Source organism: Medicago sativa, chromosome 1, assembly GCF_051527215.1.
Source record: "Medicago sativa cultivar Bolivia chromosome 1, Bolivia_mono, whole genome shotgun sequence".
Taxonomy (NCBI): Eukaryota; Viridiplantae; Streptophyta; class Magnoliopsida; order Fabales; family Fabaceae; genus Medicago; species Medicago sativa.
In genome coordinates this window covers 85,946,829-85,971,796 of record NC_140749.1, presented here as the reverse complement: position 1 = coordinate 85,971,796, position 24,968 = coordinate 85,946,829, and the positions used below count along the sequence as shown (strand labels likewise).

At 34.3% G+C, this 24,968-nt stretch overlaps 4 protein-coding genes, 1 long non-coding RNA gene and 1 pseudogene across 10 annotated transcripts; 5 read left to right on the top strand and 1 right to left on the bottom strand.

Annotated features, from left to right (window-relative positions):
• The first annotated feature begins 5,837 nt into the window (after nt 1–5,837).
• On the top strand, nt 5,838–7,234 carry LOC146958547 (F-box/kelch-repeat protein At3g23880-like). The gene has a single exon (XM_085740051.1). It carries the CDS (start codon nt 6,700–6,702, stop codon nt 6,949–6,951), a length of 252 nt encoding a protein of 83 aa, XP_085596177.1. The 5' UTR covers nt 5,838–6,699; the 3' UTR covers nt 6,952–7,234.
• A 31-nt stretch (nt 7,235–7,265) lies between these two features.
• On the top strand, nt 7,266–10,150 carry LOC146958546 (transcription initiation factor TFIID subunit 8-like; annotated as a pseudogene). The gene is made up of 2 exons (XR_015024672.1): nt 7,266–7,397; nt 9,193–10,150. The product of XR_015024672.1 is annotated as a transcription initiation factor TFIID subunit 8-like (transcript).
• A 662-nt stretch (nt 10,151–10,812) lies between these two features.
• On the top strand, nt 10,813–12,905 carry LOC146958545 (uncharacterized). Of its 3 annotated transcripts, none has more exons than XR_015024668.1 (2): nt 10,813–12,308; nt 12,585–12,905. It is a non-coding gene; the product is annotated as an uncharacterized LOC146958545 (long non-coding RNA). The 3 variants fall into 3 exon arrangements; XR_015024666.1 differs by having other exon boundaries at nt 12,422–12,905; XR_015024667.1 differs by having other exon boundaries at nt 12,411–12,905.
• A 557-nt stretch (nt 12,906–13,462) lies between these two features.
• LOC146958544 (uncharacterized) lies at nt 13,463–13,858 on the bottom strand. Its single transcript, XM_085752255.1, has one exon. The coding sequence runs from the start codon at nt 13,856–13,858 to the stop codon at nt 13,463–13,465; it is 396 nt and encodes a 131-aa protein (XP_085608381.1).
• A 1,186-nt stretch (nt 13,859–15,044) lies between these two features.
• LOC146958543 (transcription initiation factor TFIID subunit 8-like) lies at nt 15,045–18,995 on the top strand. 3 transcript variants are annotated; one of them, XR_015024669.1, is made up of 3 exons: nt 15,045–16,216; nt 17,742–17,839; nt 18,195–18,995. XR_015024669.1 is itself a non-coding variant. In XM_085740049.1 (2 exons), the coding sequence occupies exon 1, from the start codon at nt 15,115–15,117 to the stop codon at nt 16,177–16,179; it is 1,065 nt and encodes a 354-aa protein (XP_085596175.1). In that variant the 5' UTR covers nt 15,045–15,114; the 3' UTR covers nt 16,180–16,216; nt 18,195–18,995. The 3 variants fall into 3 exon arrangements, 1 of the variants encoding a protein (XP_085596175.1); XR_015024670.1 differs by having other exon boundaries at nt 17,739–17,839; XM_085740049.1 differs by lacking the exon at nt 17,742–17,839.
• A 1,888-nt stretch (nt 18,996–20,883) lies between these two features.
• Nucleotides 20,884–21,932, top strand: LOC146958542 (early light-induced protein, chloroplastic-like). The gene is made up of 3 exons (XM_085740050.1): nt 20,884–21,136; nt 21,310–21,414; nt 21,513–21,932. The coding sequence occupies exons 1-3, from the start codon at nt 20,996–20,998 to the stop codon at nt 21,855–21,857; spliced, it is 591 nt and encodes a 196-aa protein (XP_085596176.1). The 5' UTR covers nt 20,884–20,995; the 3' UTR covers nt 21,858–21,932.
• The last annotated feature ends 3,036 nt before the right edge of the window (nt 21,933–24,968 follow it).

The window sequence follows — 24,968 nt, the reverse complement described above, 5'->3', positions numbered from 1 at the left end:
CATTCAAAAGCAGAGTAGTCAGACAACCCCTAAAACAAGGCCATGTACTTTCACTTTAGCTTACTTTTCATCTTGTTTGTCTTTAGAGCAAATATTACTTATTATTTAAATATTTATTCAGCCAATTATACTGTTGTGTGAACCAGTTAAGACTTAAGAATAAGATGTACTCCCTCCGGTCACTATTATAAGCAAATTTTGACTTTTTAGATTCATTCAATAAATAATGTATGTGGTCTATATTGTAGACTACATACATCATTTATTGAATGAATCTAAAAAGTAGAAATTTGCTTATAATAGTGACCGGAGGGAGTAGTAATAAAAAATCATTCCAAATTTCATTGATAATAAATATAGAATCCGTTTGTATTGGCGTTAAATGTGTTGTAAACGGGCGTTTGGGCAGATGCTACAATTTGTAACTTATGTATTATCACAACCCAAACAGAAAATTGTCTTATGAAAATCGCTCTTCTCCTTTTTGTTTTTCTCATTCACCGATCTTAAAAATGCCTACGTGAGTTAATTTACGCTGAAATTAACTCACGTTTAAAAAAGTCGAACGTGAGTTAACTCACGTTAAACATTTTTCAGAGAATGAGCAATTTTGAAAGAAAGAAGAGCAATTTTCTTGTTTTATTTGGATCCCACGGAAGCCAAAAAGACTATTGGGCTAATGAATCTCCTATGTGGGGACATGAAATCTATATGGCTATTTCTTTTTTCACCCTACTCTCTTCTTGCACGTCATATGGGTTTTGAATTTATAATCATAACGACGTAAATACCCTTTAAAACACGTTAAAACACTCTCAGTACTTTTTTTTTTTAATTTTATAATCTGAATAGAGAACACAAGAAGAAAGTATGGTATAAAAAGAAATAGCCAGTCCATATTGCATTGTTGCATAATATGAACTAGCTGTGGCAAAAAGATTAATTTCTTGAATTAGGTATAACATCAATATGTGGCAAAACTCTCTCTAAAGAGATTTATGCCGCTTCATTCTCAAAGACTAAATTCATATTCACGACTTCTTGTCAAACTAGAAGAGATTTATTAGTAGTATTTCATTCAACACTCTTAGATATGATAATTATTATTGTTTATTACTATTACCATACACTAAAAGTTGAATAATATATACGTGTCATTATACACACACTTCAGCACATAGTTTTGAAAACCAGACCGATCGGTTGAACCGGTCCAACCGTGAACCGGAGGGATAATCGGTCCGGTTGACATATTGGATCGGTTATGTTATCGGATCGGTGCGAACCGGCGGGAACCGGAATAACCCACTTTAAACCGGGTTACCGGAAGCCACAAGCATACATAACACCAACACCACTACACCAATGCGTTAAATTGTGATAATTTCTTGGTCGTTATTGATTATATATATTTAACAATACCAAATGCTAATACTATGTACACTTCAATTTACATTTTAACTTTTTTTTTTTTTTTGAATAAACATTTTAACTTGTTGTATTTTGTATTTCCTAAAAATAAAATAAAAACTGGTATTCTTTCTTTCTTTTTAATTTTACGTGTTTCTAATTTAAAGCGTTTCTAATTTATTATACTCACATAAGTGTTTCTAGTTTTTTTCCAATGTGTTTCTAATTTATTATACTCATAATAAATATACTAGTGTGTGTTTGATTAGATAATATTGTCATAGTAGATGAACTTAAATTTGAAGAACATATTTGTGAAATCATCTTAATTTACCTAATGATATTTTTTATCATTTACTAGTGTTATATTTATTTTGTATAACCCGAATCATCCTATTTAAATATAAAGATAAAACTTTATAGAGACTGAGTTATATGAGCGAGTCATCCGATTCAATCCGATTTTTTCATGCAGTTCGATCAATGACTCAGTGACCCACTACCCTTACCGGTTCGATGACCTGTCTGGTTTTTAAAACTATGCTTCAACAGGACGTGCTTTTTTCTTCTTCCATATTTTGTGAAGAAAAAAAAATTGCTTTGAAGTTGCCAGTTTGGTTTTAAAGCAAATCATGAAGATGTGTTCATTGAGAGAAAGGAAAGGGAAACAGAAAAAGATTAACAATAGTATGTCAAACACATAATGTTACATCATTTTCATTAAAAAAAATAAAAGAACACAATACTTTTTTTTTAATCAAAAGGAAAAACTAAAGCAGAAAAAAAAGACGAGAAAACTACAAACAGATGATAAGAAACACTTTTTTTGCATGATACAAAACACATGTATTCGTAACTGTTTTAGTTTCCACTTTATACTTTTATTAGAGATAAGAAAAGGTTGTAGGTGCTGATGATACCACGCCACCAATGCATGTCAAAGGTGACTCTCGTATATTTTGTGTAAGAAATAGAGAAAATATGAATAAAAATGAAGATGCATGATTCTTTATTTGTTTTCTTTTTGTATTGTCCTTTGCATGCCAACTTGTTAGTTTTATTTTCTTTTTGAAAATTTCAATGGTGAAATCTGATAAGTTGTAGTTACAACATTTTAGCAAATTTAAATGAAAATGATGATTCTGAGTCCATATTGTAAATATTGCTTAGAGTTCATACTTCTAATTTGATTTCAGCTCCTTACCTTGCTTCATCTTTAAACAAAATGAAATTTAAACTGCTCTGTTAATTGTGATGTTCAACTGATTCCAGCAATGATTGTTATTCATTTTCTCACTTGCTTTCCATAACATATTCTTGTACTTCAGAGACAGGGGAAACCCATTACGCATTAGACCTCCCAATTGCTAGCTAATGTATGAGAGCAAACTAAGCCGAGTTAGTTTATATGACATGATAGATGGTCTAAGATCTGTAATTGTAAGATTTTCTCTCCCTGCAAAATTTTCATAAATTAAAACTGATCATCTGTGACATTTCCTACAACATATAAGCAAATTTAAATGAAAATGATAAGTCATGTTCATATAACAATTATCTTGTAAACCAAGGAGGGAAATTGCTCTTTAGGCTGCCCAACGGTGATTAACTACCGTTTGACACACTTTTAAATCGGTTTAGAAAGGCCTTAACCATTTTAAAAAGTGTCGAACGAAAGTTAATTGTCATTCTATATGCATGTGAGCAATCATTATGTGCCTAAAGAGTATTCTTCACTCAGGAGCGGAGTTTCTTCTTCTATCTTTCTTTTTCATGTTTTGAACCGCCAAAAATTGGTCCACCATGTAAAGAGAAAAATAGTTGACTGGATACAAGATTTGGAGACAAAAAAGATTGTACATTTAATTATTTAAAAAAATGCATATTATTTACTTTTTTTCTTCTTATTTTACCTTTTTCATTTGTGTGAGTGGCCAAATATTGTGTCCAAAATCATGTGACCATGTTAAAATAACGACACAGGGAATATTTTCTTCAAGAAAGTCCTCCTGTGAGATATGTTACCATTAAAAAACTACATAACAAATCTCTATTAAACTCCTCAAAAAAGTACATATCAGTTCCACGAGAATTTAGGCCAGTGGTTCAATTAAGAAGTTAAAATAACGACACAGGGAATTTTTCTTTAAGAGAGTCCTCCTGTAAGATTTTTTTTGTGGTGGACGGGATTCGAACCCCAGACTTTGCATATACTCTTATTATTATATTGTCCCTACCAACTGAGCTAAGCTCACGAGTACACCTCTTGTAAGATATGTTACCATTAAAAAAGTACATAACAATTCCCTATTAAACTCCTTAAAAAAACAATTTTTCTATTGGGTTTGTTCAATTTTGAACACCCTTACCAATTGGACCAGTATACGATAACTTCTCCTGATTGCATTTGATCATGTCGTTCCTTGATTTTGCTTCTTTGTGTCTAAAGGATCAGAAAATAGCTCTTTAGACATCTAGTATTTGCTAACATACACCTTGAACTACCGAAGATACCACTAACGACAAGTAATTATCGTTCGCTTCTAAACAACAATTAATTGTTGTTCAAAATTGTGCCTCAAATTGATCTATTCTTAAGTGATAAGTATCCTTCCACCTGATATATGCTAACCACGTTACTTCAACAACATGTAATGCTTTTTCATAGCTCTTCTGATTAATTTACAAGTATTGAACAAACAAGAATGCGGAAGTTGGCAGACGAATCTTTAGCAAACGTGTAAGAGTGATTTCTCTTTCTCGTTCACTCATTTGTTGAAATATGGCACACAAGAATTATGCTTTTTTTACTTGTGGTTGAGATCGAAAGAGAGAAACAAGATACTTATCACTTGAGAATAGACACGAGTCTTGTCAAATCTAACGAAGTTTGTAAACAATTTAAGAACATGAGTTAAACAATAGTTAATTATTGTTTCTCCAAAAAAAATTAATTAATTAATTATCGTTTCTAATGTGACTGAGTTCAAACGATAATTAACTATCATTTAGGGTGTGTTTGGTTTAGAAGAGAAGTTGTGAAGAGAGAAATAGGTGAGAGAGAAGTTGTGAAGAGATAAATAAGTGAGAAATAGAGCAGATTTGATGTATTATTTGGTAGAAGAGAAAAGGAGGAGAAATGGAGAAGAGAGAAGTGCTTACTATTATTGAAAGGTCTAAAACACCCCTACAAAAATCTCTCTTCAAATTTAATTTGTTTCATAATTCAATTAATTATTTTTTTTTTTGGTTACATTCAATTAATTAATTTAATTTAAGTAATTAATGAAATTTTTGATCAAATAAATTAATGTTTTTTTAATCAAATTAATGATTTTTTTGTTACAAATAAATTAATGAATTTAATTTTTAGAAATCAATTAAATTCCTTTTAATTGAAGCTAAGAGTTGTTTCTTTGTTGCGATCTCTTGCTGGTGGATGAGAATAATTTTCGAAGCTTTAAAAAAATTCCTTTGAGGCTTTAAAAAAATTCCTTAATTAATTGAAGCTTTAAACGTTTAGAATATCATCAATGTTGCCTCAATTAAATTCCTTTTCATGTTCACAATCACAAGTACAGTTGGTGTTGCAATTCATCCACGTGAGTGCAAGTATCAATTGAAGGAAAGGGCAAAATTGGAACAACAAAAACTAAAAACTTCTCTCTCCCATTTCTTCTCTATTTTGGGGAGAAGATAAAAGGTGGTGGGACCCACTGTTTTTTAATCTCTCTTCTCTCTTTGTCTCCATTCCAAACAAGAGAAAACTACTATCTCTTCTCTATTTCTCTCTTCTTTCTTTCTCTCTTCCTTATTTCTTTCAACCAAACACAGTGTTAACGATTAACGGTAGTTAATTGTCATTTAGAGTATTTCCTATAGTGTGAGGTGTCTACGAGGAAACCATATACATACCTAAAGAGTAATTTTCAAATTATCAAATCCACAGCTGGGTTGTTATTTTAATTAGAGCCCAATGATACTTCTTTTAAATTAAATTATGAACCGCAGCTTCATCTTCCCAATTAGGCTTAAATATGAAAATAGTCCTTGCAAATATCTGACATTTTGGTTTTAGTCCCTGTAAAAATATTTTTTTTTGGTTTTAGTCCCTGCAAATATAAAAAATTTGGTTTTGGTTCTTGGTATTTTGTTTTAGTCCTTGTAAAATTGATTCATATTGGATTTGATCCTTGTAATAGGTAGAATATTTGATTTTAGTCCCTCAAAATGAGGACTAAAATGAATATTATAGGGACTGATTTCAATATGAAATGATTTTACAAGGATTAAAACAAAATCCCAAGGACCAAAACCAAATATTTCATATTTGCAGGGACTAAAACCAAAAAAATATTTTTACAGGGACTAAAACCAAAACGCCAGATATTTGCAGAGACCATTTCCATATTTAAGCCTCCCAATTATTCATTCATCTCTCCGCCGTCTGCATTTGGCAACCGCCGCCACCCTCGCACATGGCGCCGAGAATAACCTCCCCTCCTCCACCGAAAATCCTCCACTTCCCATTCTTCCATTCGATCTCATCGTAGAAATTCTTTATAGGCTTCCAGTCAAATCCCTAATGCAATTCCAATCCGTCTGCAAGTCCTGGAAATTTCTGATCTCAGATTCGAAGTTCGCCAAGAACCACCTTCGCTTTTCAAACACTCGTCATATCTTTTTCAGAAGTTTAATCAAACGCGAGTTCATCTTCAATGCTTGTACTCTCTCCTCCGTATTCTCTGGAAGAAAAGTGTTCCCTACTGCCGCCGCCACGTGGCAGCTAGAGTATCCTCTGACCAATCAAATCGGTAAACTCGATCGAGTCTGTGGCTCTTGCCACGGCATCCTCTGTATCCAACTCATTACAAATTCCGTTATTTTGTGGAACCCTTCCATCAAGAAATTTACAAGATTGCCTTCTTTGGAAATTCCAGGGAATACCACAAGGTGGTTGCCTTTTCTTGCACATGCTTTGAATATATTGGGGTTTCCGAAGTCAAAACTTATGTGCATACTGTGGGTACCAATTTTTGGAGAAGGATTCTGGATTTTCCTGGCGAACTTTATCATCTATCAGGAATATTCGTTAGTGGAACTCTTAATTGGTTGTGATCTAATGATTCAAGTATTGTTTCTCTTGATTTGGAGAAAGAGTCTTATGGAGAGCTATTGCTGCCAGATTATGGAGAGTTGGTTGCGTTTACTAAATCCTCCTTATGGGTGCTGAGAGATTGCTTGTCCATACTTTATTCTCATATCGGTGCTTATTCAGAAATTTGGCTTATGAAGGAGTATGGAAACAAAGATTCTTGGACTAAATTGTTTCGTGTTCCTTATATAGGAGATGTTGGTTCTTGTATTTATACCAGGGCACTTTATATTTATGAGGATGATCAGGTGCTGCTAGAGTTTCGGTCAAAGTTGGTTGTTTACAATCCTAGAGATGGCACTTTAAAGACTCTTAGAATTCAAAGACGCCATGGTTGGATGTTACCGGAAGTCTACCAAGAGAGTTTGATATCACCTTGTTCTTAATAGTTAATAGTAGAATCTATGTATAGCAATATAGATGTTATGTTATTCCCCTATGAAGAACCCATGCTAATTACATCACAACTTTTTAGTTAATTTCCATTTGTGCTATTTACCTTATGGTTTATGAAGAACCCATCCACTAGAGTCTTCAATTCCCTAACCGTAACTTATGTGTTAATTTCCATTTATGTTATGTATTTTATGTTCATTGGTAACCATGGATTGTTATATATTCTTCGATGAAATTCTCAACATGAGAAAGTGGTGTGTTAGGTTTGATTTATTCGTTGGTTAAATTTTTTTTTTTGTTCTTTCATTCTGCATTTCAATATAATGTAGTGGTTTGGTGTTGCAAGATTGGAATAAGATTTATGCCCACTCACTTGTATGTTTGTTTAAATATATGCCGATTGCCACAAAAATTTCACAACGGCTTTCTATGCATGGTACGGATTTCATTGTTTATTAGTGCTTTCGTCCCAAATTTGAACCCTATTGCGGGAATGACTTGTGAAACTGTATTTTTATTCCAACAAATATTTATTCAATATTATCTTTGTGAAAATAGGGATCAGGCCCATGGCTTGTGCAAATTGTGTCAACTTCTATTTGAATTAGTGGTGGTTGATTTGATTGGATCGATTATTCTTTTTCAGTACTGTTAAAATTATATAGGGTTTATTCAGATTGGCTTCACTTGTTGTAGCTTTCCTCTCAAAATATAACTGAACTTGTAAGCCATCTTTTGATTTGGAAAGTGCTCCTGGTTTCTAAAAGTGAAGTTATATTTTGTTTGAAGAGGAAGTTGTCAGAGGGATAACTTGTCATGGATCTTTTAATAATAAGTGTTACCTCATTCTATCTGCAAATGGTTGCTCAAAGACAGACATGTTTGTTTGGTCCTTGTTCTCTCTTTTTCCATTGTATTTTCAGTAATGATTGGTCTCCTTATTAATCCCCCCATACATTTTTCTTCTCAAACAGTATCGTGTTTAAATTTATTGATTATAGTCATACCTCCTAATATAAATTTATTTCCGTGTGTTGGATACAATGCTTATACCTGTTTCTTAGCTGAGAAAACTACAATTTTAGTTTTGGATACCAAGAGAACTTAAATGTTTTATGCTGCATTGGGACCACTGCTTGAGAACGCGTTCTATAAGCTTATTTACTTTAGACATGGGTCATTCTGTGAGATAAAATTTGGATGTTGTTTCCTTAAGATCGGATACATGTTTATTAGCTTTATGCTTACATAATTCCATCCAAGGGTTATTTATATTGTGTTAAAACTTGCTGTCATTTAATTTCTATGAGACCTTTCTTTAGTGGAAACCTTCTTTCACTTGAAACATTTTTTAGACTTTTAGAGGTATTTTTATATTCAATTTCCTCCCAGTTCCTTAGTCCCCACTCTTTCTTTAGTGGTGTTTTTCTTGTCGCATTTGTTAGTTGTATGTGTATCAGAATCTGAGGGTTTGACACTTCTAACCCAATTATTCAGTTTGTATTTGTACTCTATCCAGCATATGTTAACTTACCTATATTTTCAATATTTTTAAGGCCGACATGTATACAGGCTAATAAACTGATCAACTTACATTGAGGCTCATTTTCGGGAGGAAATATATATAGGGAGGGGTTAGGAAGAAGGATTCCCTAGTGTGTATGAAGATTGAAATATTACTTAATATTATTATACCCATGTTGTTTGTGGAATATGTTGTATGTTTGCTCCCTTAGGCATTTTGTTTTCTATGAAAAGCATGTTCTGTTTTATTTTTTTGCCACTACTAAGCCCTTGTTCTACCTCTTAATTAAGTATCAAGTGCATTGCATGGTCTTGTTTTCACTCTACATTGTGTGTTTTAACACGTGATGTAGTATTTTCTTGATGAGCATCACTTTCTAGCTAGGTGTGTATGCTGCCTCATTAGTTATTAAGCAAGCTCTGTGGGAAGTAGTAGTTATGACAGATAGCTTCTCATCATATGAAATTTTCATTAGTGAAATCTGATAATCTGTGGTAGTTCTTACAACGTTTTAGCAAATGTAAATGAAAACGATAAATCTGAGTCCATATTATAATCATTATCTTATATGCCAAGGAATGGAATTTCTTTTACCTAGTTATTTGGGAGGCTTTGGGTGGCGATACTTTCTCAGATGATATGACAAAGACCCAACTGACTTATTTGTGTAAGAGAGCTTGATGGTATGATATTTTGATATTTTCAGGTGATATATATGAAGACTCAATTCACTTATTTCAAGAATGTTAAAAAAGTACTGAGCCAGAAACTAGGAGATGAAGAAACAACAAATCTGTTGGCCAGAGCTGTTTACTTGATTAGCATCAGTAGCAACGATTGTTCAGTTAGCAACGATTGTTCTGATCCGCGTAAGGATAAGTTTAAACAAGCTAGACAACGTAGAAAGGCTGATAGGTCGTTGTTGAATTTGCAGAAGCGTTTGTTTCTTTGTAATGGTAACCCTAATCGAACCAAATCCACTGAAACAACATCAACAAGAAGTGATCCTGGTGAAGATGTTGCTCCGGTTGTTTTGCCGGTGAAGCTACCTATTGTTGATGGAGACCAAGTTTCGGTTTTTCAAGCATTTGCACCTGCAATTAAGAAGCTAGGGGGTGGTAGTGTTTTATGTGATGATGATGATGATGGGATTGCAGAGAAAACACGGTTATTCCCACTGCTACTGCAAGAAGACCTACTGTGCATTTCAAGTTCAAATCTGGGAAGAAGTTCATCGGGGAGTCTTTGGATGATAGAAATAAGAAGAGGGATGCTTTGCACACAATATTTTTGGTTGGTAGAGAAGATGAAAAAGATGATGAGAAATGGAGGGCTGAGTATATTCTTAGACACTCTGGAGAATCCACAAGAACTCACTCTTTTGTAGGTTCTGAGGCTTAAGTTACGGGCTTGCCTATGTTTTGGTAAGGAGCTTGCGACTTAGATGTACAATTCACCATTACTATACTCTGTTTTGGAGCTGTTAAATTTGTTTCCTTTTTTTGCTGGTGTAACTCTATTTAGTGGCTTACATATTTTTAAACATAGAGGTCTTTGATTATTGTAATAGTTGAGAACTAACTGCTTGATAGCATCTGTGTCCTATAAAAGTGTATATACATCCTTGTTGATTATGGAAATGTAACCTAGTGATTTTTGGGAGATTTTATACCTGATACATCTGCTATTGCGATTTATATTTATTTCCTTTTCTTGCGAGGCTTAAATTGTGGTGTACACCAGTGTTATCAAATCGTTGTTGCGGTAGATTATATGCCAGTCGTCACAGGACGCAACACCTATTATATCTGCCATGTTTCTGATATAAACCTCAACGCCATAATTATATGGCGAGTTTCTGGATGGCAGCCATAATTTACCACCCGCCATTGATAACGCTGATCTGAAAATGTAATTTTGCTGTCACAGCGCCAAGGTTTTTCGAGTTTTTGCAACTGTGATTGCGGCTGCATCAGCCGCAATTGTATGTAGTTTCAAAGATTATGACGTAATTGCATCCACGACTGTGACTACAATTTAAGACTGCTTTTATGCTTGGTATACCATGGGCAAACTCTGTTCCTTATCAAGTCTGTCTGAGGCTTCTCTTCATGTAAGAGAGGGCTGGAATAGTAGAGTAATTGAAATAGAGAAGATTCCGAAGTTAAGACGGTTTGAAAGGGAGGTCAAAATGACTGATTAAAATTGTTTGTAGAAAATGAATGCCCGAAAATATTTTTATGTTATGCTATGTCCAAGTAAAACAATTTTACACTAACATCCAATGACAATCCACTAGTTTGACACATCACCCCACTTTTATATGGTTATTTTGAAACTGATAGTGTGACATGGAAAAATGGTGGCCTCCCATTTGATATCAGCACAAAACTGTTATACAGTGACAGTCTATGGCCATTAAACTCCAGATTATTTGGATGTGCTGTGAAACAAGTGAGTTTCGAGTGCAAAATTGATTGTGGGATCCAGATGAAAAACTTGCGTAAAATTTGTAGTCGCTTATAGGTAATGGTAAACATGCAATTTTGGCACTCTACCCATGTGGCTGGAAATAGATTTGGGAAGTGAGAATGGGATAAGAGGAGAAGTGGGGAGAGAGCCAGACGGGAAGGTAAACGAATTGTGGGTGAGGTTTGGGAAGGAGAAAACAAACCCCTCAAGCGCTTGCAATGTCTGTACATTTTCCTTTCTGTTTTATTATGGATTTCTTATCTGTTCTTGCACAGTCTCTTGCGACGAGACTGATATCTTCTTCATATAAGCATGCAGTGGAAAAGGGACCTCCTTCGTTCCCTTCTTAAAAAATTTCTCTGTAGAGTACTGTTAGTTGGCATGGATCAGAGCTCCAATTTGGATGCAATAGCCAATGACCAAGAGATGTCAAATCTCAATTGCTGCTTTGTGCAGGAGAATCTACGTCTCTCTGAACATATTTTCAGTCAATGTGAAGTTCTTATCTTTTTTCTGTTTCTCTAGACACTCTATCTCTAGGATTTTGGATGTTGCAGTATTGTTTATTTGAATATTAATGAGAGATATATCTACCTCTTTCTAAAGGACCCAGAATTCCAAATTAGCTAATTAATTCCAAATTAACTAAATTTTAGTAGGCTTTACCATGTTATATGGTAGGTAGTTTGATTAGAACCCAGTTCTGGAACCTGAAATATGTTCTTAATTTAGTTAAGAATGAATTTCTAATAGACTTAATTATTTATTTTACTTTAGATTTTTCTTTGTTGTAATGTTTTTTTTCTTCCTTCATATGACTTCACAGTTTTCTTAAACTGCTACTGTCACATCTTCAAAAATACTTTCAGCCATGCCGTGCAAATTTCCCAGGTTCATCCTAGATGTACAATGTCTTTTTCCCTTTCTGTTTTATTTCAACTTTATATAAATTTTCAACTCATTTTAGAACGGTTGTCTGTTATGAAAATAAAAAACAGTTAGAAATTCGTTAATGTTAATTGCACAGCTTGAACTGTATGTTGACTTCGTCGATGCTGAGTTCGAGAAAATATTGCTTTCACATACCTCTCATCGGTCATCATCACTAACCGACATTTTGGAGATAATTTACCGTTAGCATTCATAATCATCATGAACAGTTCATAGTTTATCTTCTGATAATTGAACTTCAAATACTGCAGGCTATGATAGTCAGAGGTTTTAAAGGAGACGTTGACATACAAAAATGATAATTAGTGTCAGAATCATCTAGGACAGTTGTCATAGGAGCTTCTCTCCTTTCTGTGTAATATCTTGTCTAATGAATGGGATATGCCACTTTTGGAAACAGTAAGAGCATCTTGCATTGTATATTTTTGTATTTAATTAGGTCACTGCTTAAAGTTATAAGACAAGAATATTCTTTGGGGACAAAGTTTACATGTTGATCAGTAATCTTGTAGGTTTTTACGAAGATACTCGACATTGTTTTGGATAAGGCTACTTAGAAACATTTTCGACGAGAAGTATCTAAATGCACTACTTCAAAATTGAAAGCAGATGTTTGGGTTATTTGCTTTCATTAGCGAAGAAAGTTTATAACAGGTTTCTACATTTTTTTGATAGGCATCACCTAGAAGAGTTGTTCATATTCATCTTCGTGACGACGAGTAGAGATAAAGGATATTGATGCATGGAAAGGTTGTTACAGTCATGAGTGTGTGTTCTATTTAAACTCTTGTAACATTGCAAATAGAAGACCTGAAAACCAATTGGGTTAATATACACACCCGAATTATTGTTTAAGTTTATGGCTTTGTATAAACCAATACCTTGTATATTTGGTGTAAATAATGTGTGTGTGTGTGTGTGTGATGCCGCAAAAGAAACAAGAAAAATGGACAAGGATTTGAAGACTATAAACTTTAAAATCAGTTTCATTAGAAATCAGTTTACCAGTTTGTTCTTCAAAGGATGTTTTTGGAAATCCGGTTTCAAAACATAAAATAATACAACACTATTTGAAATATAACCATGTGAGTCGTGACACTATATTTTTTTAAAACGATTTTTTTTGAGTCAAAAAACGTAATTTTCATCCATTTTTAAATTATATTATTTTTTGGCAGTTTTTTAATTGGGTGTGGTTCCAACTTTTTTTTTTTTTTTTTTAGGGAAATGTAACTCATTTCATTTCATCCAAAATATTAGAGTGAATACAATCGGGAGGATGATAGAAAATAGTGGGACTAGCATGTAATATAGACGCTCGAGCAAGGTTATGAGCGACTATATTAGCTTGTCTCCTAATATAAAGCTAGAGCATAACTAGCATTAGATAAAAGCAAAGTCCTGCAATTAGAGAGTAAACTTCCTAGTTCATTCATATAAGATCTATTATTAAGGACTGCATTCACAACTAGTTGACAATCACTTTCGAATACTACCCGATCCAGGCCAAGTTCAAGAGCAATTTGGAAGGCTTGTTGTAGAGCGGTAGCTTCTCACTCAGTTGCGGTTGTAAAAGAAGGAAAAACCATAGAGTTAGCTTGGATAAGATGTCCAAGGCTATCTCGAAAACAAATGCCAACACCAAATTTTCCTTCAGCTTCGAAAAGGGCACAATCAACGTTACACTTGATCCAATCTGTTTGTGGTTTAGACCAAACTGGAGTATCAGACTGTGCATCATCATTGAGACGGTGGCACCACATGTAATCACGAACCGTATCCATGGCTAGGACACAAGATGCATGTGCATTGACAGATTTTTGCTCCCATAAACAAGCATTACGCGTGCGCCAAATACTCCATAAAATAGCGACAAATCTAGCACGATTGTCCACTTCAAGCGCTCTAAGAATGGAAAACATAATAGATGAAAAACTACCACTTGACATCACGTACGACTCTATCTTGCCCCAAAAATTTGCCTCTTTCCAACAATCAATAGTAAACTTGGAGTGCATAAACATGTGCATTTCATCTTCTAGGTCATTATTGCAAACCACACAAACTGACTGGCAATGGACTCCACGATTTTGCAAATTAGACCTTGTGGGTAAGCAAATACGAAGCAATCTCCAACAAAAATGTTTAATTTTAGGCGAAACACACAATGATCATATCAACTTCCAATCACTAGAGACATGATAGTTTGTCCTTTGGTCTAAAATACTTGAACACATCTTGTAGGCAGATTTGACTGTGTATGAGCCGTTGGGATGGTTTCAACTATTTATATTATTGACTATGAGTAAAAAAAATGCAATGGCATATCTAATTTTTTTTTTTTAGGAACATGACATATCTAATTATCAAGTCCTTCAAAAAAAAATCTAATCATCAAGACTCAATTTTGTTTTTCACATACAAAATTTGTTTTTACATTACATATACCAATTACCAAAATCAACACACTATTCTCTATCTTGTAGTTATTTCTAGCTAGATACTAGGCAAAAAGATTCATATCCAATTATTCACTGTCTACCCTAAATAATAATATATAAAATGAACATATGATTTTTTTAATTCAATTTTTTTATTAGTTTAGCTATACCTTTAAATAAATTTGTTTTTTAAATTGTTATATTGTTGATGTTTTTTTTTTGACAAAATATTGTTGATGTTAATGAAAAAAATAAGAATTTCTATTATATATGTTACAATATTGATAATAGAAAAACATAATTTATTATTATTATTTAAAAATCACAAACTCTTTAAAAAAAATCACAAACATCTATACACATAATTATAATCAAAATCAATATTTAATAAAAAACATTATTTATAGTTTTATGTGCGTTAGCGCACTAAAAAAAGTGGACAAACACATCTTGACACTAATATACTATTTATAATTTTTTTTGAAAGATATTATTTATAATTTATTGAAAAACTATTTTTCTTGCGTCAAGTAGTTCATGAGATGTTTAAAGTTTGAATCCCCATCCATGCATATAATATACAATATTTCCATCAATCGAGCTAAACTAACAAAAATTGAAAACTTATTTTTACTTTTTAGTAAGTAAATAATATTCCAAAAAGGATCTCTCAATTTTATTTTATAGTCCCTGCCACAACAACGTCTCAAATACTCTCGCTCTCAAACCTTTCATTCGATTCATTTTCTTCTTTCTTCTCTTCAATGGCACCGAGCGAAAAATCCAAAACCAATTCGGAAACCCTAATTCCATCTTCAACCAACACAATCACCAGAGGAAGACCTTCCGCCACCGACGAATTCGCCCGATCAACGGCAAAAATCGCGGTGGCGCAGTTATGTGAAACCACCGGTTTCCACGCCGTCAAAGACTCAGCTCTCGAATCCTTCTCGGATATCGTAATCCGTTACTTAATCGATTTCAGCAAAACTGCGAAATTCTACTCCAACCTCGCCGGAAGATCACAATGCACCGTATTCGATTTGTTACGAGCTTGGGAAGATTTACAAGCTCCTTTAGGGTTTTCAAACGGTATGAAGGAAATTATGAATTACGCTGAATCTATGCCCGAAACTCCGTTTGCTCAACCGATTCCTAATTTTCCGGTGATTCGTGAACGGAAAATTATTCCGAGTTTTATACAAATGGGTGAAACTCCACCGGGGAAGCATATTCCGGCGTGGTTGCCGGCTTTACCTGATCCTCATACTTACATTCATACGCCGGTTTGGGATGAAAGAGTTTCTGATCCGCGTGAGGATAAGGTTGAACAAGCTAGACAGCGGAGGAAGGCTGAGAGATCGTTGTTGAATTTGCAGAAGCGGTTGTTGCTTTGTAATGGTAACCGTAATCGAAACGAATCCACTGAAACAACAACTACAAGAAGTGATCCTGATGAAGATGTTGCTCCAGTTGTTTTGCCGGTGAAGCTACCGATTGTTGATGGAGATAGAGTTTCAGTGTTGGAGGCATTTGCACCTGCAATTGAGAAGCTAGGGGGTGGTGGTGTTTTATGTGATGATGATGATGAGATTGACGGAGAAAAGACGGTTATTCCCGCTGCTACTGCAAGACCTACTGTGCATTTCAAGTTCAAATCTGGGAAGAAGTTTATTGGAGAGTCTTTGGATGATAGAAATAAGAAGAGGGATGCTTTGCACGCTATATTTTTGGTTGGTAGAGAAGATGAAAGAGATGATAAGAAAAGGAGGGATGAGTATATTCTTAGACAGTCTATGGAGAATCGACAAGAACTCACTCTTTTGTAGGTTCTGAGGCTGAAGTTACGGGCTTTCCGATGTTCTGGTGGGGATTTTGTGACTGACATGTAGAATTCATAGTGACTATATTTTAGAGCTGTTAAATTTGATTCCTTTTTTGCTGGTAAAACTCTATTTGGTGGCGTACGTATATTTAAAGATAGAGGTCTTTGGTTATTGTAATATTTGTGAACTAACAGCTTGATAGCATCTGTGTCCAGTAAAAGTGTATATACACCCTTGTTGATTATGGAAATGTAGCATAGTGATTTTTGTGAGATCCTATACCTGATACAAGCCGCTATTGCCATTTATTTTTATTGTCCTTTCAAGCAAGGTTATATGCAACCGTGTTGTCAAATTACTTCCGTGGCAGATTCATATGCCAGTCGTCGTAGGCTGCAATGCCTATCATATCCGCCATTTATATTTATATGGTGAGTTTATGGATGACTGCCATAATTCACAAGCTGCCATTGATAATACTAGTGTGCAACTGTAATTTTGCGGTCATGGTGCCAAGGTGTTTCGAGTCTTTGCAACTGCAGTTGCGGCTAGATCTGCCACATTTGTCTGCAGTTTCAACGAACATGACGTAATTGCATCTGGGACTGCGACTACAATTTAAAACTTTGCTTTCCTGCTTGGTATATCATGGACAAGTTTTGTTGCTTGTCAAGTCTGTCTGAGGCTTTTCTTCATGGATGAGAGGTCTGGAATAGTAGAACAGTTACACTGACAACCAATGACAATCCACTACTTTGCCACATCACCCCATCTTTGTATGGTTATTTTTAAACTGACAGTGTGTCATGGAAAAATGGTGGCCTCATTGGATGCTAGTGTATAACTATTTTACACCGACAGTCTGGCCATTTTAAACTCTAGATTTGTTATTTTGATGAGCTGTGAAACAAGTGAGCTTTGAGTGCAAAATTGATTGTGGGGCCCAGAATAATAACTAGGTTGCAATATCGATCCCACTGATTTTATGCCCTCGGTGATTCTACTTTAGTCCACCATTACTAGGCCGAAATCACCGTTCTCCACTGATTTTATGAATTTCCCCAGTGATTATACTTTGATCCATCAGATTGCAATCCTAGGTGTACATGGGATTAAAAACTTGCTTGAAATTTGTACGACTGCGGATAGGTAATGGTAAATATGCAATTTTGACAATCTACCCATGTGGTAGAAAATTGTTTAGGGTAGTGGGAATGGGATAAAAGAGGTGGGGAGAGGGCCAAAGGGGAAAGGTAATTGAATTTTGGGTGTGGTTTGGGAAGTAGAAAGCAAGCCTCTCAAAGTTATAGCAATTTCTGTACATTTTCCTTTCTGCTTTCATTATAGATTTCTTATCTGTTCTTGAACAGTCTCTTACCCCGAGACTGATATCTTCTTCATATAAGCAAGCAGTGGAAAAGGGATCTTTGCTATTTTTCTTCAATAAAAGGGCACTTTTTTTTTTCATTGTTTGCCCTCCTTCCTAGTCTTAAAATTATTTCTCTCTAGAGATTTCTATTTCTACTTCTACAAACTTCAGTATATGTTTCTTTCCCGATCAGTAGGAGTGATCATGAAACCAAACTGTTAGTTGGCATGGATCAGAGCTCAAATTTGGATGCAATAGCCAACGACCAACAGATCCCAATTGCTGCTTGTGCAGGTGAATCTATTTCTAAGTCTATCTCTGAACATATTTCCAATCAGAGCAAAGTTTTGACCATTTTTCTTTTTTCTCTAGAGGTCAACAACACTGAGTTCCATCCGAATAATACATGAACCAGTGCTATTGTATTTCCTTTCATAAGTTGTGTGTGTTTTTAACTATCTATGTTTGTGGGATGCCATTAACTGTGACCTTCAGTGTATAAATTTTTTATCCTGCTAATTAATTTTGATGACTCCTCAAAATTAAGACACATTATGTGTTCACGGCTTCTATCTGTCAAGCTTATTCTTATTCAAGAAACTATTTGAAGATATTGATTTTTTTTTTTTGGGTCTATGACTTGATTTAGGCCTGGTCGGCACCAAATTGACAGGCTCAGTTCTACGGTGAGCTAAAGGTTTGGATCAGAAAGAAAGAAGGGAAGTTAGACTTAGCTGAAAGTTCTCTAGTTCCATGTTACACATATGGAGCTGCCTCAGATAAGCACCTTAAAAAAAGCGTACAATCAAAATTGAAAAGCCCAAAATGGTCAACACAACTACGTTTATACAAGCACAAGAAAGAAATCTGTTTGCCTCAACATGCACTGAAGCACCTTGCTGGAATTGAGTGTAGTTATAGTTTATCAATCAGGTGAGGGAGAAATGATCACAATCGTGGAAGAACGACTTTGTTGATGCCTAATGGTGTAGCTGAACAGTTTAATGCAGTTCAAGGCCGATGACAAACTTAAGAGCAAATACTTCAGTGCCCCAAACACAATGGAGTCACCTTAGTGAAGTCAGAGTGAGTACTCTTATAGGAAATTGTTTACCCTAAAAATGCTTCCTGAGAAGAATGTAGAGAAGCATAGAACTGACAGTGATCAGGAATGCTTTTCCTTTTTGTTTATGGAGAGCCAAGCTACTCTCAAACAACATATGGGAAGGTTGACAGAAAGCTTTATCACTTCCTTGAGCTAACTTTCCTCTTGGAGAATTACTTACAGATCCATACATTGTGTTTGCAATACTAATGCTATGTTTGGTTCCATGTTCAGATCCCTCATACGTGCGTTTAGGATCTTGTAATGTGATTTGATGGTAAAGAATGATGTTTGGCTTTTCACAAAGATGAATTGATTTTGGACTTGTATGCCCGTTAACCTGAAGCTTTAACTACTAGCTTCTATGGTCAGACAAAATCAATTCTCAACTATATACGTAGTAGAGTTGGAGATTACTTTCTGTTCGGGTCCGTTTGGTTCGAGAATTAGGAGGGGAGGGGAGGGGAGGAATTTTAACGGAGGGGAGGGGAGGGGAGGAATTTTAACAGAGGGGAGGGGAGGGGAGATATTTTAATTAAAAGTGTGTTTGGTTCACAAGGGGAGGGGAGGGATTTAAAAATTATTTTACCTTTTTTTGGTAGTGGCCGGGGTTTGAACCCTGGACCTTGCATATTTTATGCATTGTCCCAACCAGCTGAGCTAAGCTCACGTGGACTGTTACAAGATAACCTAATAATAGTAAAAGTTGTTTCAAGGATAATATAACATAATAATAATAATAAATGTTGTTACGAGGATAATATTGAGATTTTAAATTAATATAAGGATAATTTTGACAGTGCAATAAAATTTGCTCATCTCCCCTCCCCTCCCCTTCTAAAAATTGAACCAAACGTCAAATTAAAAATCTCTCCTCCCCTCCAAAACTCTCGAACCAAACGGACCCTTCATCTCAAAAAGTATTTGTGGAATATTGTTGTGATATAATTCTAATAGTATTTTTTTCCGATTAGATTCAGTTTTTATAATAGAATTCTTATTGGCCTAAACCATTTTTTTCTTTGCTCTTTTTGGTTTAACCTTCCAATTTGTAAGGGAATGCGAACCTTAGTAATCCGGAGTTTGGCCGGGAGGTAAGTAAAACATGACCAAGAATGATTTCACCCAAAAATTGAAAACGGGTTCTTTTGAACCATCTTTCCTTTGGTATATAACAGTAAGCAAGAAAATGAGTTGGAGGCTCAATAAGCATGAAATTCCAAAAGCAAATTTCAAAATTGAAACTGAAATCAAAGCTCCCAAGTCCTAATCAGCACAATATCAAAAAGGATTTTGTCCATTGAAAATGATGATGATGCAAGAAGGTTTTTATAGCTGGTGAAAAGATTCTTGCAACTTGTGCTTTACAGAGGGATTGCTTGAATGGTCGATTTGGTATTATTCTTGTAACAAGTGAGAATAAAGAAGACAAACTCCCTTCAAAATAAAGAAGACAAACACTGTGTGTACCATAGATAAAAGCTTCACCCCAAAACCTTTAACCTGATACAAAATAAATTTAAATGTGCACCATCAGATAATGTAGTTATGCTATACTAAAGGATATAGCTTATTGCTGCATCAAATTATTATTTGGAGAGAACATGAATCATATATACAACAATGGTGCGGCACTTTGTAGCCTTTGTGTGTAAACCTCGTATTAGTGTGTGCGTAACATGTAACATGCAATTTTGCTAATGTAATTGTATTTCATTTGTCATTATAGTCTTCTACAATCTTGACCAATTCGAAGATATATCTTAATCTTTAGTTCTGGTATATCTCCTGCAGATCAGATATTCTTAGATGTGCATTAAACCACTTGTTGTTTCTCCAACTGCTAGTACAAGTCCAAAATTTATTGTGGTAGGATTAAAACTTTTTCTTTTTTCCGTCTAGCTTAAGGCAAATCTTCATATAGATGATGATTTACGAACTTGTTTATTTGAGAATTGAGAGGTTGTAGTTCAAAAGGAGCATCTGCAGAGTCCTAACTTCTGGTCCTAACCAGAGACACGTCTATTGCTTTAACCATGTGTGGACAAATGAACCCACGTGAACCAATTACCTTTAGGACCCATTTACACATTACGTGGAACTTAAATATCCACTACAATACTTTCCTTTCAATAACCTTTAGGATCTTGTTACACACTACGTGGAACCATAATATCCCTCACAATGCATTCCATTTTAGTCTATATAAACAACCATCTTCAATGCTATACCTACCAACCTTAACCATCTAAGGTGTAGTGAAGTGAAAGAGTTCCAAGTGTTTTACAAAGCCATCCTATCCTCAAAAAACACTTTGTCGTTGTAACATTAAGAACTTATAATCAATGGCTGTTTCATCTTATCAATCTATCATGTCAAGCTCCATGACCAGCATTTCTAGCAGGCCTAGAGTTAACAACATACCTTCTGTGTATATGCCAAGCTTGAGAAGAAATGCTTGCCTCAAAGTTCGGTCCATGGCTGAGGTAATGTTTTCGAAAACAGATTTAACTTTAAGGTTGCATATTTATACATATTGTATTTTTTGTACATGCATAATGCAACAAGTTAATGGTATATGCTTTAAGAATCATGTTAATGATATAAAATAGTCATTGCTATTATTTAATAAATTATAGTTTTTCATTACATTTATCAGGAAGGGCAGAAAGAGCAACCAAAGGTGCCTGTAGACCCAATTACACCACCATCAGCACCAACTCCACCACCACAACCACAACCAACCTATACACGTTCACCAAAGGTGAGCATAGTAGTAAATAAAATTATCTTTGTTTTTTCTTAATTATGTGAAAGAAGATTAATTAATTTTGCTAAGTAATAATGATGAAAATATGGCAGATGAGCACAAAGTTTTCGGATTTGATGGCATTTGGTGGGCCAGCACCTGAGAGAATCAATGGAAGGTTGGCTATGATTGGTTTTGTAGCTGCTATGGGGGTGGAGATAGCAAATGGACAGGGTTTGTTTGATCAAATATCTGGTGGTGGAATTCCATGGTTCTTGGGGACAAGTGTGTTGTTGACACTTGCTTCTTTGATTCCATTTTTCCAAGGTGTTAGTGTGGAGTCTAAGTCAAAAGGTGTCATGTCCTCAGATGCTGAGTTGTGGAATGGTAGAATTGCTATGTTGGGTTTGATTGCTTTGGCTTTTACAGAATATGTTAAGGGTACTGCCCTTGTTTAATAGATTTCTATAGTGACACGGTTAATGTTTATAGAATTTGCGGTTAGCAGTCAATCTATGAAACTTTTTGTATAATTCTTATGTAATTTCTCCTTTGAGATTTTTATTATTCTCTTATTATCAAGAGAATTCAATTGGGGAAATTTTTCCTTATGGAAATTGAAGACAAGTGCAACTTTTAGAAAGGATAATCACTTAGATGCAATTGAAATAGAAGGTAAACATATGAAAAGTGGAAAGAAATGGAAATTATGTTGAGCTATACCTCAGTTATCATCCCCATTCATGGAGTTTCTAATTAACATAGGACAAACAAATGTACATAACTTTGTTATGCCTGTGCAACCATTTGAGCGCTCAACACATTACACCTGATGATAATACAATTTGAACTCAACTTTTTGAATCTTAGATGAAGTTAATAAATAAATCAGAAAAAAAGTGACCTAGTTGAATCCTTTTAGATTCTAATCCTAAATAGAAGGCATTCTTCTGGGTTCCTTCAATTTTGTTAAAACTTCAAAGTGTAATTTTCACAAAATCACAGATAATTAGTGATTTTGTCAAATTCAGTGTGAATTCATGTTGTAAATTTTTAATTATTATATTTCAAAAGTTAAATAAAACCAAGTCTATCCAAAATTATGATTTGTACGTTTTTATCAATTTCGAAATAAGTTTCCTTAAAATCTCTTTTGTTTATATTTTATCGATTTCTTTATTTATATATTAAGGTTCTCTAAAAAAAAAGAATCTTAAGGATTTTCTCCATATTGTTTATTTGCTGCCGATGCTAAGATATGCACCACCCACTGTTGTGCGACATCTATGAATGGAGAAATATATAATAAATTGGTTGGAATTAAGCATGTCAAAGAGAAGCTTGTAGCTTGTGTTAACCGGTACCGGATCAGCCTAGCTGAAAAGTTTTATTCAAAGCACATCAAATTAAATGTGCCTAGGAAATTTAAGTTTGTTGTCAGTTTCATATCGTGGTTCACTTGAAGCAAAATATCACCGCTGCTAATTTGAACCATGGAAAAGTTCAGGTGATATATTTCTATTACTTAGCCATATAAGTTTATATTATTTATCGTGGAATTCTTAGTCTCTTCTTATATTGGTTTATTTGAAACAACCTAAACACATCAGTCTTTAGGTGCTCACTAAAATACAATTTCGGTTTCATATTTTTTTTACGGTGATTATATCACGTCTCAGGTTACATAACAGTGTGTTGTTTTTGATTTGTGAAGGTTTTAATGGAGTCGTGCCGGCAACCAAATTCGATAAGTTTCTTGAGCTTTATTTTACTTTATTATTAGTCATATTTATTTGTTATGATAATTTCTCTTTAATTTCTTATTTGTGATAATTCCACATCTAAATTTTACAACAACTCAGACATAGATTTATTGTCGGCAACTATATCACCAAACATAGAAATAATCATATCAGTTTTTTTTTTTTTTTTTTGGAAAATATCAAATCAGAATGTGCAGCATGTGTTTTTGGTATTTTAAATTAAGAAAAAAAATACATTTGCAGTATTTGTCTATAGAAGACTACAACACTCTCATGAACTTAACTTATGTAGTATGTACATACTTGGTGAGACTCAAACAAAACTCAAGCTTGGCATTATAGATTGCTGCTCTTCACCCAGCACTTTTCGCTCGCGCCCTGCAGCCTTTCCCAAAATACCCCTACGTTAGTTAACTGACGCAAATGTAAATTTATGCGTTAGTTAACTAACGCTGCACTACTTAAATAACGCATGTATAAAGCACTGCGTGAGTTAACTCACACAAGTGTTACACCCCACGTGAGTTAACTCACGCTAGTTCATATCTGCAAATATTCATATCAGTAATTGAAAATCATATCTGCTATTGCTCAATACCCCTGCTTTTGTTAGGTGTTGTAGAATTAATGGGCTTTACGTGTATGAATTGATGGCTTGTTTCTATAATTTTTATCAATTTATTTTGGCTCTATCTTTGTATGAATTTAATGCTCAAATGAAAGAAGAAATACGTGAGTTAATTGATGGCCAAATGACTTAATCTTCATAGTTAACAAACACATGATGCTAGAAAACGAAAGCAGAAAACGAGACAAAGAAATTGAACTAGCGTGAGTTAATTAACGCGGCGTTAATTAACTCACGCGAGAGTATTTTTGGCAAGGTTGTAGGGTGCGAGTGTTTTGTGCTGGATGAAGAGCAGAATTCGGCATTATATAGTGCCATAAATTAGTAATCATAGGCCTTCTAGTGCAGTGCATATGAAATATAGAATGAGTAATGATATTTTGACATCCATTTAATGACAACTTTGTTGACAACCTTGTTTTTCTCACTTCTTATTGGTCAAAAACAATGGAGAGAGAAAAAGGAAGAGAGAGGATAACAACATCATGTGTGAATGAGAGAGAAAGTTGTCCAAAAGTTGTCAAAAAGTGGTTGTCAAAATAACATTTCTCATATAGAAATTAGCAAAAATAAAAAATACAATTGTCCAACCAGGATTTAATAAAGTAAATCTTGGATTGTCAGAATTCAGAAATAAACCAAAAAGAAAATGAAATCCGTGGGTCGAATTAAAAAGGGTTAATTATGTTTCTAGTCCCTATAAAATAGCGACCTTGTAAGTTTAGTCCCTACTTAATTTTAATAGCATTTTTAGTCCCTAATTTTGTTTTTCTGCACTGAGTATTAGTCCCTACTCAATTCAAATTTGTTTAATTTATGCTTAAACTCTTAAATTTTTGAACAATTTTTTGCAGACATGTTTAGAACATTACTAAAAGTTCGTCCGCAAAAAATTATTGCAAAATTTGATTTCTACATCCAGATTTTATTACTTTTTATCTTTAACTTTTGTCGTTTTAAAAAATTCATATTTAATTCATTTCATGTCAGAAAATTCTAAATTTTAGTAAACGAACCTTTCATAGTGTTCTAATCTTGTCTCAAAAAAATCGTTCAAAAATTTAAGAGTTTAAGGATAATTAATCAAACTTTGTTTTAGCAGGGACTAAAATTATAAGTAAATCTTTTTTATAGGGACTAAAAATGCTATTAAAATTAAGTAGGGACTAAACTTATAA

Bases quoted from the DNA above. Each gene is read 5' to 3' on its own strand.
- LOC146958547 (XM_085740051.1), top strand. From the start codon at position 6,700: ATGAAGGAGTATGGAAACAAAGATTCTTGGACTAAATTGTTTCGTGTT.
- LOC146958544 (XM_085752255.1), bottom strand. From the start codon at position 13,858: ATGTCAAGTGGTAGTTTTTCATCTATTATGTTTTCCATTCTTAGAGCG.
- LOC146958543 (XM_085740049.1), top strand. From the start codon at position 15,115: ATGGCACCGAGCGAAAAATCCAAAACCAATTCGGAAACCCTAATTCCA.
- LOC146958542 (XM_085740050.1), top strand. From the start codon at position 20,996: ATGGCTGTTTCATCTTATCAATCTATCATGTCAAGCTCCATGACCAGC. The intron at 21,137-21,309 runs GTAATGTTTTCG...TACATTTATCAG, and splicing joins AAGTTCGGTCCATGGCTGAG to GAAGGGCAGAAAGAGCAACC. The intron at 21,415-21,512 runs GTGAGCATAGTA...AAAATATGGCAG, and splicing joins CCTATACACGTTCACCAAAG to ATGAGCACAAAGTTTTCGGA.